The sequence below is a fragment of the Physella acuta genome, unplaced genomic scaffold (genome assembly GCF_028476545.2).
Source record: "Physella acuta isolate Inbredline_101_S28 unplaced genomic scaffold, ASM2847654v3 ptg001629l, whole genome shotgun sequence".
Classification (NCBI taxonomy): domain Eukaryota; kingdom Metazoa; phylum Mollusca; class Gastropoda; family Physidae; genus Physella; species Physella acuta.
In genome coordinates this window covers 292-18,013 of record NW_026733143.1, presented here as the reverse complement: position 1 = coordinate 18,013, position 17,722 = coordinate 292, and the positions used below count along the sequence as shown (strand labels likewise).

Genomic DNA, 17,722 nt, shown 5'->3' with positions numbered 1-17,722 from the left:
CTTTAAAACTTTTTGAAAAATCAAAACATACAATTTTTGTCGAGTAAAAGAGTCTTTGTATTATAAAAACATGTATTAAAGAAACATGCAAACAGAAGCATGTATTACAGAAACATGCATTACAGAAACATGCATTACAGAAACGTGTTACAGAAAGATGTTTTATAGAAACATGTACTACAGAGAACATGTATTACAGAGAACATGTACTACAGAGAACATGTATTACAGAGAACATGTACTACAGAAAACATGTACTACAGCGAACATGTACTACAGAGAACATGTGTAACAGAGAACATGTACTACAGAGAACATGTACTACAGAGAACATATAGTACAGAGAACATATAGTACAGAGAACATGTACTACAGAGAACATGTGTAACAGAGAAGACAAAAGTCAAGCACTGGGTTATTCTCACCTCTGGACCAATCTGACCACGAGCCCCTGGGTCACCCCTGTCTCCCTTCGCACCCTAGTCAGAAAAAAAAGTTTATTAATTTGTTTTTAAAAAAAAAAGCAACATAGGCCCTATATCACAATGGTCGTCTTGTTAGTTTTACAGAAATTACCCGTAACCTAAAAATTGGGAAGAAATCACAACGCGTATCTTGCACAAAAATGTGAAACATAGCTGTCTGATGTTTGATGTTCAAATAAATTTTATGACATTTACTGCAAGATTTCTCTTCCATCTCAGTTCATCAGCGACCGCTTCAATTTAAATTACTGAAAACGAAAACGTGTAGGCTATCTGTACTAGACAACAATTTTCGTGGCATCAGCATTTCTGGTCTCTGGACAAATTATGAAACGTTTACTTGAGTACTCTGACACGAACAGGCTGATTCTACATTTCCTAAAATGTATATGTGTCTTACAACCCTCTCTCTCTCTCAACTAAGGCTATTAAATGTTGGTCTGTCAGATGTTTCTCGTTATATTATTTTTCCTTAATCTTCCGCTTCAATTTTAACTAAGAAAATGTAAAAAAAAATAAACAACCGATATTTGATCAGATAACCACTATTTAAAAAAAAAAAATCACTTACGGGTACCCCAGCCGCTCCGAACTGCCCTGGGTAACCTTGTGGACCCTGAGGAAAAAATAGTAGCATGAACCTCCGCTGTCACGCCACTCACATTGGCAGTGTTAACAAAATTGGACGATTTAAAGGCCAGTTCAAACCCTTACTTGTTCATGCATGGCTTATATTATTTACACGCTATTACATGTATTGACAACGATTCTTAAAGGTTATATGTTATCACTGATCACATTTCTTAAAGCCATAACTTTTCTAATACAATATAAAATGCTTACATACTCAACTTTTTTTGTTCTCATTTAAATTTTTAATGCTAAATTAAATTTGTATGCATTGAACAGTACAGTATTCAGTTATCAATCTCATCATATTGCCGTTTAATTTGACATTATCACAATATTATAAAATAGAAAATAATCAACGACGGTGTTGAAAAACTATTAAAAAAAGAATTCTAATAAAAATTAACCAACAAATATTAAAACGTAATTATAATTTCTAACAAAAAAATAAGTGAAATAATTTTTACAAATTAAGACTAATAAAATAGCTGTTTCCTGTTTTAAAATTTTAACTCTGAGCTAGAAACTGTATTTTAAAGTAACATGACGATATTGTTGTAAAAGCGAAAATTACAACAACAAGAAAAAATGTTTGTTACCGGATTTCCTGGAGGCCCACGTTCTCCCTGCAAGCCAGGTGTTCCTGGATATCCCTGATAGAAAAAGTTGTGAAACTTTATAAATTTGACATTACCTACATGAAAGCAAGTATTATGCAGGCCTAGGCTTTTTAATGATGTAACTATATTTAAGTTGTAGGGGAAATCTAGATCAATAATTCGATTTTATTAAACTATTTCTTTGATACATTTTACAAAAAACAATGTATCGTTCATTCACTAGCATGGCTTATAATGACAATAAGTTTTTAATGACTGGATAAATATATCTTTAATTAAAGACTAAAAGATTATAATCTTCGTGATTTCAAACCAAAACAAATATACAAAATTTTACATTCTGGGGAGGGGTGAAAATTATAAAACAGTTAAATATCGAAAAAGCTATTTTTAGCACTACCTAAATCTCTGAATTATGCCCAGCCGCCTTTACTTTCCCTTAAGTTGTTCAAGTACCCAACATAGCTGGGTGGACTCAAGTTCGTACTACCTACCCGAGCCCAAATCCGAACTCGAGACTTTTGGCAGTCTACTGTCCTACCACGCCGTCCCATATAAATTTTAACAAGTGTACTTTGGTCCAAACATAGACAAGTTTATTAAATGTATATGATCACTATAAGTTGCAACAACGTAGGCCTATACACAGATAATGGGAACACCTTTCATGATTCCCACAATTTATAGCCCAACACAAAGAAAATGGAAATATCTTTTATGACTCCCATAACAATATATAGACCAACACACAGAATATGGGAACACCTTTTATGACTCCCACAACAATATATAGGCCAACACACAGAATATGGGAACACTTTTTATGATTCCTACAACAATATATAGGCAAACTCACAGAAAATGGGAGCATCTTACAGGATTCCTAAAACAACATGGGGCTACACAAAGAGAATGGAAAAACCATGTAGAATTGAAAAAAAACCTAGGCCTTCACATAGAAAATGGGAACATCTAAAATTCCCACAACATATAAAAACATGCACCCACGTTTACGTGACGAATGGGTTGTTTGAACATTGCCCGGGGAAAATGCAACTTTTTTTTTATACCCAACAGAATCCTGCATTTTAGCCGAACCCAATTAGCAGTAAACCTCCAATGCTCTTTGAGCTAACCCATGAAGCATTCCGTACCACAGCGTGCAGTAACTGCCGTCTAACTACGCCATAAACCAGCGGGTCGGCTAGACAAAACAGCACGACGGATGGGGTTACAGCATCTATTTATTGACACGACAACAACAGCACAGAAATCCTTACCGCGGAGCCTTTGGGACCTGGAAGGCCTTGGGGACCAGGTGTACCCTGTCATGGAAGAAAGATTAAGTTTTTTTTATAGTATATGTCTTGGATAATAAAAAATGGCAGTGATGATGAAATGATGGGATAATGGGACCTGTTATAATAAAATAATCGTCTGTTGAAATGTCTGTTGTTAAATGTTGCTGGCGTGTGTTCCCAGATGACAATATAATTGAAATGTAGTCACGCAAAGACGAATACTTTTTTTTCTTTAATATTAAAGTGTAACTAGATCAGTGGTTCTTAACCAAACCGGCTTAGAACCGATGTTCTAGACCAATCGCAGTTGTAAATGTAGTTTATTAATACTTTTTTCGTAGTAGAATGTTAAGACTGAAAGCTTTAATTACAATCGGGTTTCTTTATCTTCAGTACATAAAAATTGCATGAAACATTAACTAAAAGATAGGGAAAAAGTGTCGTTTTTTTTTTTTCACGAATCGACTAAGTTTTGTTGTAGTATGACTAACACTGGTACTGTTAATTTGTTCGCATAATTGTGTCACACTTTGCCTGGCTTCTATAGAAACCTAATCCAAACCCAAAACACCATTTTATAACCCATAACTAAACAGATCCCAACCGTTAAATGCATTAATATGTTCATGAATTAATTAACGTTTGAACGTTTGATGAATTGGCAAATATTAAAAGCATGCATTATGTTAAAAATAAGTCTAAGTACATAAATGATAAAAGTATTCATGCAAGTCTAATCTACATATGATACAAGACTAAACTAACATGGCACACGTGCAACATTCAGTGATTAACGTGACGACAAGATGAGAACGTGAAATATATAAATAAAGCGAAAATACAAAAAAGTAAAAAAAAAAAAACAACAACAAAAGCAAAATGAGCATGTGAATAGATGTGAACAAAGGGCAATAACTGTTGTACATAATGTGCGCAGCTATAGCACAACTCCATCTCAATGTAACGCCTGGTCTTGCCATTAGATGCCATCTATTGTTATGACATTTTTCTGATAAAAGTATTAAAACTCTTTACATAACCCTAGCATTGTTCTGTTCTTTATTTTTTAGCTTCTAAAAGAAAGTATATTAGTCAGCTAAGTTGTAGATTTTTTTTATTTGTGTATATTTCATTTAAAGTTTATAATAAAATGTAGAGGCCTACTTTTTTAAAAAAAAGGCTAAGCTTTTGTATGATTTATCAAACAATAACTACAGCATTTCGAAACTGTAAAATTGAAATATTTTTTTTAATTTAGAAAAAAAAAAATTATTAATCCTAAAACAAATTTTTAAAAAAATTTACTTTCGCAAAATATACATCCAACCCCCTTCCCCAACAACCACCTATACATCAGGTTGCTTGACATCCTTTATGTACTACTCTAGCGAATGCTATCAAAATCTGTGCATTCTTTATGATTTAAATCGGACATTTTGACAATCCTTTACATGACCTAAGAAGGCAATGTATAATGCTCTACAGGTGGAAACGAAAAGACAAGAAATAAGAAAAGTTGAAATACTATTTCCACTTGTAGGCCCTTTCTATTCAATTGTGCAACTGAACAAAAAAATTATTGCTTTTAGAATCTTGAATTATAAACAACATTCAAAACGTGAAGGCTTAACCTTCTACCAATCCTGACTTTTATTCTATTAAAATTTAACCAAAAGTTAACTTTCCACCAAGCCCAACTTAATTAAAAACCTCCAGGGTTTCTTCTAGACATCTCTTCGCCCCCCCCCCCTCCCGGAGAAAAAGTCTGAAAGAAACAGTGAAAGCCTCACATTGAGATCAAAACCGAACAATGCACTGGCCCGCTCACACAGAACGAAGGAGTCAAGTGTAATCAGACTTTGCAGACGAACCGTATCAGGCATTCCCCACATTCAGCTAAGCGAAGAACAAAAACAAAACGTTCCGTGGTCTGACACACAAGAACAGCGGATAGCACCAAGGGAGACAACCGCGGGGAAATATACATATTTCGTTTACAGTGCATTTCCCCTAAGTGAAGTCGATTGGGCGTAAAATGTTGAAACTCTCTAAGGGCACAATATCTTTCACTTTTACTATTCCCCTCATCCCCACCCAGGATGATGGGAAGCCTAATTCTCGTTTTTATTGAAAGGGGGGGGGGGTATCGTTCACCTATAAGCACTTGAAGGTTGTGGTTGATTTTTTAAAAGGTTGTGTACTCAGTGAGTGATGACATGCGTAATAGTAGGCAACAGTTTGTTCCTTAGTGTAACAAACTAAAGACGTGAAATATCTAAACATAGCTCATACATTATTGCCGGCTTGCAATAACCGTAGATCAGCATTGAAATTAATGAAAAATAGCATTCGAACGTTTCACATAGAAAAAGATGTCTACGTCTTAGGTCAAATAAATCACGTTACAAGTTTACGATTCCCACAAATTATATCTATGACCGATTTTTGTGCGTGTAAACAACAAGCCTAGGTTTATCCACCCCCCCCCCCAAAAAAAAAGTTACGACTACGAGAAACTAATCTGCTCTTTTTACACTTGGCCAACCAGGCAACTTTTTTTTTCTTTCTCTCCCCGCGCCACTCGAAAAAGACGGGGACGGGTTTTTCCTGCGTGCACCCCAGTAACCTTGCCACGTTGGGATGTTACTTTCTGCTAATAAAGATATTTTTTCTACTCGTCTATTTGGGAAAAGCTTGTGGACAGATAAAAAAAAAATTGCATCCATTTACTAAATAAGCTCTATTTTTTTTTTGCTTATCGTTTTTCACTCACATTTCTCCCCCCCCCCCCCCCCCATCGTTCTGTGTTTATATTTTTTTTTTTAAATAACGCCTGCAAAAGCCACCCTATAGACAGAACATGTGCATCCATCAGTGTAAAAGAAAACAAAAATTTTTTTGAAAGGCTGCAAGACCTTGGATGACATTTCTTATTTACTAGCAGATTTTTTTTCATATGAAAAGGAACTCCCCCCCCCCCCCCCTCCCAAAAGCTTCACAGTAATAAAATATGAGTTGGGAATATAAAACCCGTTTAACATAAAAAAAAATGTGTCGCTCTGAAGGTAGAAGAAAAGTATATGAAAACTGTCCATGCTCAGTTTTCTTTTAATAGAGAGATTTGGAAATTATGCAGGAATCTTATTATATACAGAGTTGTTCATTCTGTAGTAAATAGATTTAGAAAGTAAAAAAAATTAATTAGAAGGAAATTTAAATTAAATCATAGTTTAAGCTTTGTTTCCAAAACTATCATTCAAAGTTATTTTTTACATAATTTTACCAATTTAAAAAAAAAATTGTGGATTTAATTAAATTTGTAGCTTTAGGTCTTGATAACAGTTGTAAATATTTCAAGCAAACCAGCTTTCATACACAAATCAATGCTCTAATCTCTTCTAGATCTTTAACAAACTAATTGAAAAATAAATCACTGTATTGAACTTATTCAAATGTGAATAGTTGTTTGAAGTAAGCAAGTTGACTGTGAGTATAAGTAAGTAAACAGCCTACACATTTAAAATCAAGTCTCAATAACAAAAAAATAGTTTCCTGCCTTGTATGAATCCTTTACCAACTGCAGAAAAATAATCGAACAGAACAATAAGTATCATATAAGCAAAAGTCTCAGGAATAGATCTATTTTATAAGTAAATTGCAGTAGAATTAATAATAGCTCTATGAATAACTAACTATTCTATGATATATGCACTTTTCTGCAAGTAAGCTAAATGCTATTCATTATTACATATAAATTTTAATAAGACTATGGAGGGAAGGTTCTTTTAAAATTCACATCTATTTTTAAACCGAAAAAAAAAATGATGCAGTAAACTAAATTTAAAATACATTGAAAAATAAAAATAACTAATAACTAGGTGTGCTGACAAGCATAAACTGGTGTGGGTTTGTATTGTTTCAACTATTCGATAATAAAATAATTGAACAAAAAAAAAAAAACAATGTGCATTTCAAATGAAATAAATATAATTTGGTGCTGGTTTTTCAGAACACTAGGACTATTTTGGGTGCGTTCAGGCAAAACTTTGAGAAGGAGTAGTACTTGCAGCTGCTGGATAATGACGGTGTCGTTTACCCCATCAACTCCGTGTGTGACAACTGCGGGGGCCCCTGGGGGACCTGGAGGACCCTGGTGGTGATGAGAAAAGATAAGTTTGCTGAAATTTTTACAAAAATTAACATTAATTAATTAACATTAATTTGAGAAATTAGAACAGGGTCAGTGTCCTTTATGCAGTTGTTTCTAAAGTTTAATGTAGTTTTAATTGGAATAAAAAATATGGGAAAGAGCAAAAATGTTTAGGCCTAAAATGGTGCACTTTTCAGCATGATTTAAAAAACAATATTGAGCTTCTTAAAAGTATTACATTAAAGCTCAGCAGTTAAACAAAATGGTATACCTACTTTATCTAATGATAACATTAAGATTTGGTTTAAAACCTCATAAAAGAAGGATGTTATATCTTATGTAATGGCATCAAACTTTGATTAACATTATCTATTGAAATCATTCAAAGTTTATAGGGGTCTATAAAACACCATTACAAATGGATCGTATATATTATCAAACGACAACATTAAAATATGATTTAAAAAGCTTTACCGGATCTCCTCTGTCACCTTTTTGCCCTGATTCGCCTGTCTGTCCCCGTATACCCTGATAAATGATAAAAAATAAACCTTGTAAGTTTTAAACATCCATTTACAAATTCTAAACTTTTACACCACAGTTAACTGTTAAAGATTTAATATCTGGCTCTACTTTATTACTTACTTGTATTCCTGGATTTCCCATAGGCCCAGCTGGTCCAACCACGCCTTGAAGACCCTTAACAAAAGAAAAACTATATTTACCTCTTTAGCAAAATAAAGAATGAAAAATAGAAAGATATATTAATATGTCGCTCAAACAAAAAAAGTGAATGCTAAAATGATGTGTTCATTAGTAATAACTCTAATTGTGTCCACAGAGACGTTATCACCCATACTGTTTCTCCTTTAGCTCCAGGTGTCCCACGTCTGCCTTCCTTTCCATCTTGACCCTGCAGCAAGTCAAATAAAATTAACATCATTTATTTGTCATATCACTGCATGATTATTTGTCATTTATTGGTCATTTCACTGCATGTTTTTTTTCAACTGTTATAAAAAAAAAAGACAGAGATAACTAGCCTAAAACCTACCGGTATGCCATCCTTTCCTGGGTTCCCAGGGTTTCCTTGTTCACCACGGTCTCCCTAGTTCAATTAAAACAATTCAAAAGCATGAACTTTGTGCTTATAACACAATTGGATGATTTTTCATGCTGGTGGTTACATGAAATATATCAATAGTTTAACTAGCCATACAAGAATTTTAGAGAGGGATGGTTCAGCATTAAGCATGATCAGATCCTGATGTTTTAGTGTTGGGGGTTGCATTAAATATATATTAATAGTATAACTACAAGAACACTAGAGAGTGATAGGTCAGCATTATGCAGGACCAGATCCTAATGTTTAAGTGTTAGGGGTTGCATTAGAAATATCAATAGTATAACTATAAGAACACTAGAAAATGAGAGGGTCAGCATTAAGCTGGACCAGATCCTGATGTTTAAGTGTTGGGGGTTGCATTAGAAATATCAATAGTATAACTATAAGAACACTAGAAAATGAGAGGGTCAGCATTATGCTGGACCAGATCCTGATGTTTAAGTGTTGGGGGTTGCATTAGATATATTGATAGTATAACTAGCCATACAACAACACTAGAAAGGGATGGGTCAGCATTAAGCAGAACCAAATCTTGATATTTTAGTGATATCATTTTGTGAGAATTATATATCCAGAAGCTGACATAGAATGAGACATATCATATTAGCTAACTAGGCACACGTCCAGGTTGCATGGGTTTCTTTATTTCAAGCTGTAATGGTCCAATTCTATAAAAGTCAATTTCAAACTACTTCTAACTTTAGTATCTTTCAACTTATGCACAAAATATTTTTACAATGTCTAGATATTAAAAGTAGAAATGTATCAAATCCCTGTTAACAGCCAGCTAAATGTTTTACTGAGATTTTTTTTAGCACCCACAGCTTTTCCTAAAGGCTATATAAAGAAGTAACATTTAGCTCTTTTCTATAACATTTTGTGGATGTAAAAGCTTATTAGATAAGTTTTTCTTACCTTATTTCCAGGTGTACCCTTTTCACCTGATTCTCCCTTTGAACCCTAAAAAAAAGAATGCCATTATAATATTTCAAATACAATAACAATTAATGTAAAATATAAAAATAATTTCTAAAGGAGGTTTAGAAATACAATGCATAGGATAAATGATTGTACAAGAAACAATTTTAAAAGAAACTTATTAAACAGTGACTATTGTGAGCTTCAACGCAAGTTTGTAATAAATACCTTTGGACCTTCTGGACCAGGTATACCAGGTGGCCCCACTGGCCCTTGTGGTCCCTATAGACAAAGTTTATTGTTTTGAATAATTATATTCTATACAGATTCTGATTAGGCTACTAGTTAAAATATATATACATTAGTTACTAAGGATACAATTTTAGTGAAAATATTGCATCTACTAAAAAGCATCGTTTAGCTTAGTAGTTTCATACCCTGTATTTTTCTCCTAAGCCAAACATTCAAGATTTTATTTTCTTACTTACAGGTATAACTTGACTTATTCGATTATCATCAATTTCTGTTCGTCCTGGGGCACCCTATATAAAAACACATGTGCCATATAAAATTTTTACTTCTTCTTCTAGTGGTACCCAAACATCAAAGTAATCAAAGAGAAAATTAAAAATAAAAAGAATAAAAAATATATGTTAAAAATGTACGTTTTTTTTAATACATAAAAAAAATTAGTATAGTTTTTATTTAATGCCTTTATAAAACCCAAATGTTACACGCCAAGCGCTTGAGTGGAACCTCAGGGAAAGCAGAAGAGAGGGCGCTCAAGACAGACCTGGAGGCTGAGTCTTCTTGAAGAACTGAAGCCAACAGGGATGTCTTGGGAGACAGCAAAATTAATAGATGGGGATCGAATGAAATGTAAGGAAAATGGTTGAGGCCCCATGTTCCATATTGAGCAAACAGGACTAAGTCAAGTAAGTAATATCCATAAAACAGAGAGCCAAAAGAAAACTTACAGGAGGACCTGGTGGTCCAGGAGGTCCAGCTGGGCCTATAGGTCCAGTTTTTCCTTCAGGGCCCTGTGGTGAGAAGAACAAGGTATTTCAAGCATAAGCTGATTGTGGATTTTTTATGTAAACCTTTTAAAGTTCAGTTATTTAAAAATAAAAACCTCAGTGGCATCCAAATAAACTAAATTTTAAATATCGACTTTTAATTAATTTAGCATAATTTGTCTTTCACCTCGTTTTTGAAAAAAAAAAAAAAAAAGTAAAAACAAACAGCAAAACCGACACCCACACGAATTCTAGTATTTCTATTATTCCAAATATACTTGCTGGGTATTTTCAGAAAGTGTCATTGCTAAAACAATAAATTAAAGAGTGGATGGTACTTTTTTGGGAAACTGATTCAATGTTTTCTATTGATGGCATTGGTCATGTACTACTTAACACAATTATAGTAAGATGAAAATACTGTGTACTTTCGGAATCCGTCAGCTAATCAATTATTAAAAGGAGTTATTACACGTCTAAAAGTTAAGCATTTAATACTGCTACTAGTTTTCTATTTTAAAAATGAGTCAAATGCTAATGGTAAGATTGGAGGTATAAAAATAAATAAACAGTTTTGTAAGATTTTCAAAATTCCTAATTAATAAAAATAATGAGCAATTATCTCCTTTTCTATTTATTTCATTATTGAATTACTCTTCATAGTTAATGACTTTTGAAATGTAAGTTTGAGGTTGTTTCCCTTGATAATTTAATTTTTTTTTTTTATGTAAAATAACTAACAAATTAATATTCAAAGTTAATTTTATATTTTCAAAACTGTGCCTAAGCTTACTAAACAATGATGTTATAAATTATGATAATTATTAAAAATTATTAAAAATTAAAATGTTATATCTATATAAAGTAAAGTAAAAAAAATTATACACATTTTGAATTATGGTACTGTCTTTTATTGCCCAAATGTAATAAACATTTGTAATGGAATGAATTTTTTTTTTACTTTATCATATTACAGAGTATAGAGGAAGTATTGTAATCATGCTCAATAATTAACTATTTTGGCAGTTTTTGCCATTTTACACCTCCAGAATTTATTTGATACAGTGGCGTAGCGAGGTCGGGTGTCACCTGGTGAGGCACTTAATGGTGTCAACCCCCCCCCCAGAGGTGTAGTGACCCTTCCCAGGGACACGTTTTTGATTTGCACCCCCCCCCCCTCAAATTTTTCTCTATATATTTTGCTATTTTTTTGCCTTGGTGTCACCCCCCCCCCCTAAAAGGTGTTGCCCGGTGTGGTCAGCACCCCCCGCCCCACCTTGCTACGCCTTTGATAGGATATAAAGGATGCATTGAAATTGTTTGAAAAATCTAAATTAAGATTTTGACTAATTGTGACGTTTTACATCCACCTGGAATGAAAATAGTTTGTTTTGCAATTTTGTCAGTGTTTGTCTACATGTCTCTGAACACAGTAACTTGAGTAGGGCCTACAACTTCAGTCAGGTTGATGAAATTTCATATATAAGTACTACATCAAATTTGTATTTTTCTTTAAACTTTTGAGCAATTTCTCACAAGCCAATAACTAGATCACCACTTAAGTTAGTGGACAAAATTTTACATATAAGTATTGCATGTTATTTGTGGGTTTCTATCAACTTTTGAACAATATCCTATTACCGAAAGTGGTACATTACTCTATTTCCATGTGAACATAAAAATGTGAGTACTTTTTCAGTTAGGTGGAAGAAATTTTATACATAGGTAGCTAATATGATCTTATTCTCTTGATTTTGTAATATTTTGAGTGATTTCCGGTCACTGGAAGTAGTACTTCCTTTGTGAAGTTCAAATTTATCATGCTATTATACACACACTGTGTTCATTTGATGCACAATTATTTTTTCTACAAGATTCCTTTCTATTTAAAAAATTTAATATATTAGAAAAATTAGGGGAGATCACTCCAGCTTTATTTAATTAGTAAGTGGAAGGGTTATTTGGATTTCATTAAAGATCTGACAGAAAATAATGCATTTTATAAAACTATGATTAAGTTGCAGCTTTTCATTTGACCCCTCCATCACATTTGCATTACACATTTGTCTCACTTTACAATAAAATAGGCCAGAAATGAAAATGTATCTATAAGTTGTACTAACTTCACAGCGAAATATAAAAGACCATGTTTCAATGGGTTATTTTTAGTTAATATCTTGCATGATTTTTATTTTAAAAAATGTTATTAAGATCATACTTATTAATCTTTAAGCACATACAGATAACTTCTAGTTCTTTGTGGACCTGACTTCTCATAAGATGTGTCAAAAAAACTTTAATTAGCTGTTGACTTTTCAGAAAAGGTTATGCAAACTAAAAATTCTTTAATCTAACATATACAATTAGATGAGCATTTACATCTAGGTTAAGTGCCCTTTGTTGTAGAGTAATTTTTTAAGCATGCATTTGAGTAAGGAAGATAAAAAAACTACTGGGGGTATTATCAGCATGTGGTAAGCCCAGTTACCAAGTATTATATTTAAAACCATTAAAACATGACAGACTTCATACTGTTAACACTAAACTCAAACCTTTGACATTTCTCCTTATGAATTGTTCAGGAAGGGACATTTTTAACCAATAGCAGGTTGAGACTTTCAGTGATCAAATCAACACAGAAATCAACACACCACACGTTGGGATGGAAAGATGATTAAATTGCCAACAGTAATTGCGAATCCTGGGACGGCATGGTAGAATAGTAGGGCATTTGACTGCTAGCCCAAAAGTTTTGAGTCCAGATCCAATGCCAGCTCTGATGAGTACCTGACTCACAATAGGGAAAGGCGGCTTGGCATTGTGTTGACCACACTGTCCCTTCATGTTGAGGTCACTATAACAGATTAACTCTACTTCATCTGCTCAATTAACCGCAATGTTCAAAAGAGTACTTTACTTACTTTTTCTTATCCAAGTTGTGAAAAATTTACTTAAATCCTTATATCTCTACATTGTTAATTTCTGTTAAACATTTCACGCTCCACCAGGGCTGCCCCCAAATTTTGGAAACTGCTCATCTAGCATGTGCCCTTTTTGTCCTACTTATTACCTCAAACTATTTTTCCCACCTTGGCTCAAATCTACAAACAGCAGTTAGTGCTTGTTACAGGGATACAGCCAAACTGACCAAAGTTTAAAAATGTAAAGATAATGTTTTTAAGCTGGAAACTCTATGCTTGTTTTTAAACGAAAGGTACCTTTAGGTTTCTTTGACATGTATGATAAATTGGTCTAGCTGAGAAATTATTTTCTAAATCAAATACTAAACTAGGCTATATATTAAACAACAAGTGACCATTTTCAAAAGTTCACCATAAATATTTAAACTGGAAATTTTTGTAATTACCGTATTTCCTCTAGGACCAGGTGAACCAGACGCACCTTTCTCACCCCTGTCTCCCTGATAAAATAAAATATATTTGAACAATTGATCATTGTTTAGATGAACAAGGTGTTAGAAAAAAAAAACATGTTTTGTAAATTAACTTACTTGTCTTCCTGCAGTACCAGGAAGTCCTTGGGGTCCCACACTTCCCTGTATTAAAATATTTCCATAAATATTAACAAATAGAAAAGTTTTTCTCAAATAAATAAATATTTTTAAGTTATAAATTTGTAATATAAAGTTGTTACTAAGCTAATTTATTTTCTAAATAAAATATGATTTTAATGTGAAAAAGACTTGTATAGAAAGAAAACATTTCCTCAAATAAAAACGTGCATGTTTTCATAAAAATAATTTTTAAAACCAATATTGAAAGCATAGTTACAGGTGGTCCTTGTATGCCTCTAGCACCTGGTTGACCAGGACTTCCAGGTTCACCCTTTACCTGAAAATGTGATTTCAAGACATGGAAGTATAAGATAAATGTTAATACAATAATATTGGGTCTTTTTTTTTTTGTAGAGTACGAAAAAAGTTGAATAAGAAACTTTTTTTTTTCTCCACAATCAAAGCTAATGTTCACATTATCGTAGAAAATAGGTTATTGCCGAATTAATTGTATTAGACACAGTATAGTGGCAGCAGTGGCGTAGCGAGGTTGGGTGTCACCCGGTGCGGCACTTAATGGTGTCACCCACAGATTTTCGATTTGCACCCCTCCCCCTCAAACTTTTGATTTGCACCCCCCCCCCCCCTCTCAATTTTTCGATTTGCCCCCCCCCCCTTAAACTTTCGATTTGCACCCCCCCCCCTCAAGTTTTTCTCTATATATTTTGCTATTTTTTGCCTTGGTGTCACCCCCTAAATGGTGTCACCCGGTGCGGTCCGCCCCCCCCCCCCCCCCCCGCCCCCCCCCCACCCCCTTGCTACGCCTCTGACTGGCAGCTCCTTTGACACAGCCAATGCCAAGTTGTATAGAGAACGATTTTTCTGTGAGGACACTTTCACTTGAGGACACTGAACATTCAGGAGTGGTCAAACTTACCCGGCATGCTCAGCTTACTTTGACAACGCCGTTTATGATGACTGGGACACGACACAGGAAAGAATCCCTAAAGATTTATTATTCTTAGAACTTGCCAAAGGAAAAAACAGACAAGCTGCCCCCAAGGTACGAGAATGTTTCTAAACGTAACATCAAAGCACTAGGCAAGAATACCAGGTCCTGAATGAAAATGGCCAAGGCAGAGACACAAGTAGAGGAACAACATTCATACTGCATTAAAAAGGAAGAGGAAAGTATCCGTCTCCATACCGAAGAAAAAAGAAAGAAAAGAAAATTGAAACATCCGATGCCTGACAAATGCAACATTTTAATCTTCAAATGAGACTAGGAAGAAAATGAATAAATAAATTAATCTAATTAGATATAATTTAAAATGGAAAAAAATCAAGAACCACTTACAGTAGCACTAGCAGACCCGGCAGGTCCTGGTGGGCCTCGTGGTCCAACATCACCAGGTTCACCCTGAAGATAGAATCACAATGGACACATTGTTACACTCTAAGCTATACAACAATATGTTAAATAAAATGGCACTTCTACTCTCTAAAAATTTACCTTGGGTCCTGAGGGTCCTGGAATACCTGGATTGCCTGACGTACCCTGTTATTAAAAATAAATTGAGTAAAAGTACACAACGGTATAATTAAAGAGTTTTGAAATGTAAGTAAAATATTTTTTTTAGATATGACTGTGAACAGGAAAAGCATGAAGTACACTATTAAAAATGAATCAGTAAATTTCACAAGTAAAGCTCCCTTTTTAAAACTGATGGTCTAAGGGGCATGTTAGGTAGTTCACCTATTTCTGTGACCTTGGCATAAAAAGGGATAGTGTGGTCAGCAATATGCTAGGCCGCCTTTACTTTCCCTAACATGAGTTAGGTAGCCATCAGAGCTGGGTGGACTCAGGGATGTTCAACTGACTTGAACCCTGACTTGAACTCGAGACATTTGGGTTGTCAGTCAAGCTCTCTATACCCATAGGCCATGCCATCCCATAAAAGTACACAACAGTATAATCAATGAGCGACACAGTCAAAAAGAAGGATGAGGTTTGTTTGTTTGGACACTATATGCTCAGCCAGCTGAACTTTCTCTGGTTTAAATAAAGTAACCTCAATAGATGGATGGACATCATACACAAGTTAAAACAGGAGACCAAACTCAATGACTCAAAGTAATAATTTCAACTATGTAAACACAAGGAATCACTTAAAGCCTTGTGAAAGATATTTTTAATGTACTTTGCTTTTCCGTTAAAATCTAAGTATTGAAGTAAAGCAAGCAGAAATTAGCTAAAGTTGTCCAAGATCCAAATCACAAAAACAAGTGATTGACTTACTGGTGTGCCAGGGGGTCCCCTGTCCCCTTGACGTCCATCAGTCCCCTAAATGTTTGAAATAGCCAAAGCAATTTTTTTGCATCAAAGAAATATATTGTATAGAGAAAGATTTTTTTTTAAACTCAGAAGTTTAAAAATAATACTTATGGGGGGGGGGGGGGGTGTATGGTGGTGGGAAGGGGTAATAAATGTATATCTACAATTAGAAGATCTTACATCTTACATATAAACTCAAATTTCAAAATCTTTAAGTTAAGCAATAATAATAAGAGTTGCTAGATTATTACTCTCTTCCAACTCAAGAAATATAACTAAACCTTTTGAAATTAAAAAAAAAAAAGAAATTTGGTTAATCTCATAGCTTTGGCAAATATTAATGTTAACCTCCAAATCATTACTCTAAGAAACTAAAGTTTGATAAAATTTAAAAACATTGTTTAACATCTTACAGGACTTCCTCTGGGTCCCTCTGGTCCTGTTTGACCCGCAAGTCCTCGTTCTCCCTAAAAATAAACTTTTTGTAATTCCCCATTGATGCACAACAATCTATTAATAATAATTAAATCTTATTTTTTTTTTTATTTAAAAAAAAAAACATCAGCTAAAGAAACTTTATTTAACAAATGGTCTAAATTAGTTGAGCTTAGAGACTCACAACACGGCCAGGATTTCCTGGTCTTCCAGGTTCTCCTTGAGCACCTGTTAGGCCACGAGGTCCAGGGTTTCCGGGAATGCCAGGGCGGCCCTTACGGATAAAAAGTTACAGATTATGTAACTGATATACAGACACCAGTCATACTAACTTATTAATTATATAGGCTTATATACCAAACAGATTATTAAAATGAATTGTTTTATCAGCAGAAAATAGATGAGAAATTTTTTTTTAAATTTGAGAGCAGATTTTAAAAATCACTAAAATGTACAAGAGTTATATTGATTGAGCATATAAGTTTTGATTCCTTTATAGACATTTAATTAAATTTATTAGGAATGAAGTAGTCAATGTTTATGTTTTAAACATTTTTCAGTCAAAAGTAGCACAGTAATTATTTTAAACAAGGCTTACATCAGTTCCATTAAATCCAGGTGGTCCTCTTGGACAGGTAATTTCACAAGTTTCTTCTTTCTAAACACAAAAAAAAATTCTTTATAAAATATACTAAATCATCTATTGGTATGTGTTCACCAACATAATCTGCATATGATACAGTGCCACTTTAACATTTTCAGAATAGAAAGACTATAATATGTCTACACTTTTATTGTATGATAATTAGGCCTATACAATTTACTTTCTTTACTTTAGGGAATTTTAAAGTTGTGTAATTTATGAAGTTATTATAAAAAAGGTATTATATGATACCTTTAAATATTCATATATATAGTGGGCCTGAATATACAATTACTGAATGTAGCTTAAATGTGCAACTTGTGCAACATATTGTAACTTTTCAGTTAAACAGAGTATGAGCCCACATACAGTTTTCAATAAATTTCAATCATGGGTTCATAATCTTAAACATTATATTTTTATTTTATTTAGGATGATCCATTTAAGTTGATTACAGATATGATAGTGTGGTGGTTTATAATTTAGCATACAAAAAATTATGTGTGCTTTTCTCTATCCCAGCATTTAGTCCAAATTATTAAGAAACAG

The 17,722-nt window shown here is 33.6% G+C and overlaps 1 protein-coding gene across 1 annotated transcript; it reads right to left on the bottom strand.

The window, feature by feature from the left end:
* Positions 1–425: 425 nt before the first annotated feature.
* LOC131929447 (collagen alpha-1(I) chain-like) lies at positions 426–17,188 on the bottom strand (the record flags this gene model as incomplete). Its single annotated transcript, XM_059285657.1, has 22 exons — positions 426–479; positions 1,057–1,101; positions 1,715–1,768; positions 3,016–3,060; positions 7,133–7,186; positions 7,661–7,714; positions 7,832–7,885; positions 8,046–8,099; positions 8,241–8,294; positions 9,228–9,272; positions 9,459–9,512; positions 9,719–9,772; positions 10,208–10,270; positions 13,614–13,667; positions 13,758–13,802; positions 14,038–14,097; positions 15,118–15,180; positions 15,274–15,318; positions 16,060–16,104; positions 16,509–16,562; positions 16,715–16,804; positions 17,129–17,188. Coding segments are annotated over 22 exons (1,200 nt in total), but the record flags the coding sequence as incomplete, so codon positions are not given.
* Positions 17,189–17,722: the final 534 nt, after the last annotated feature.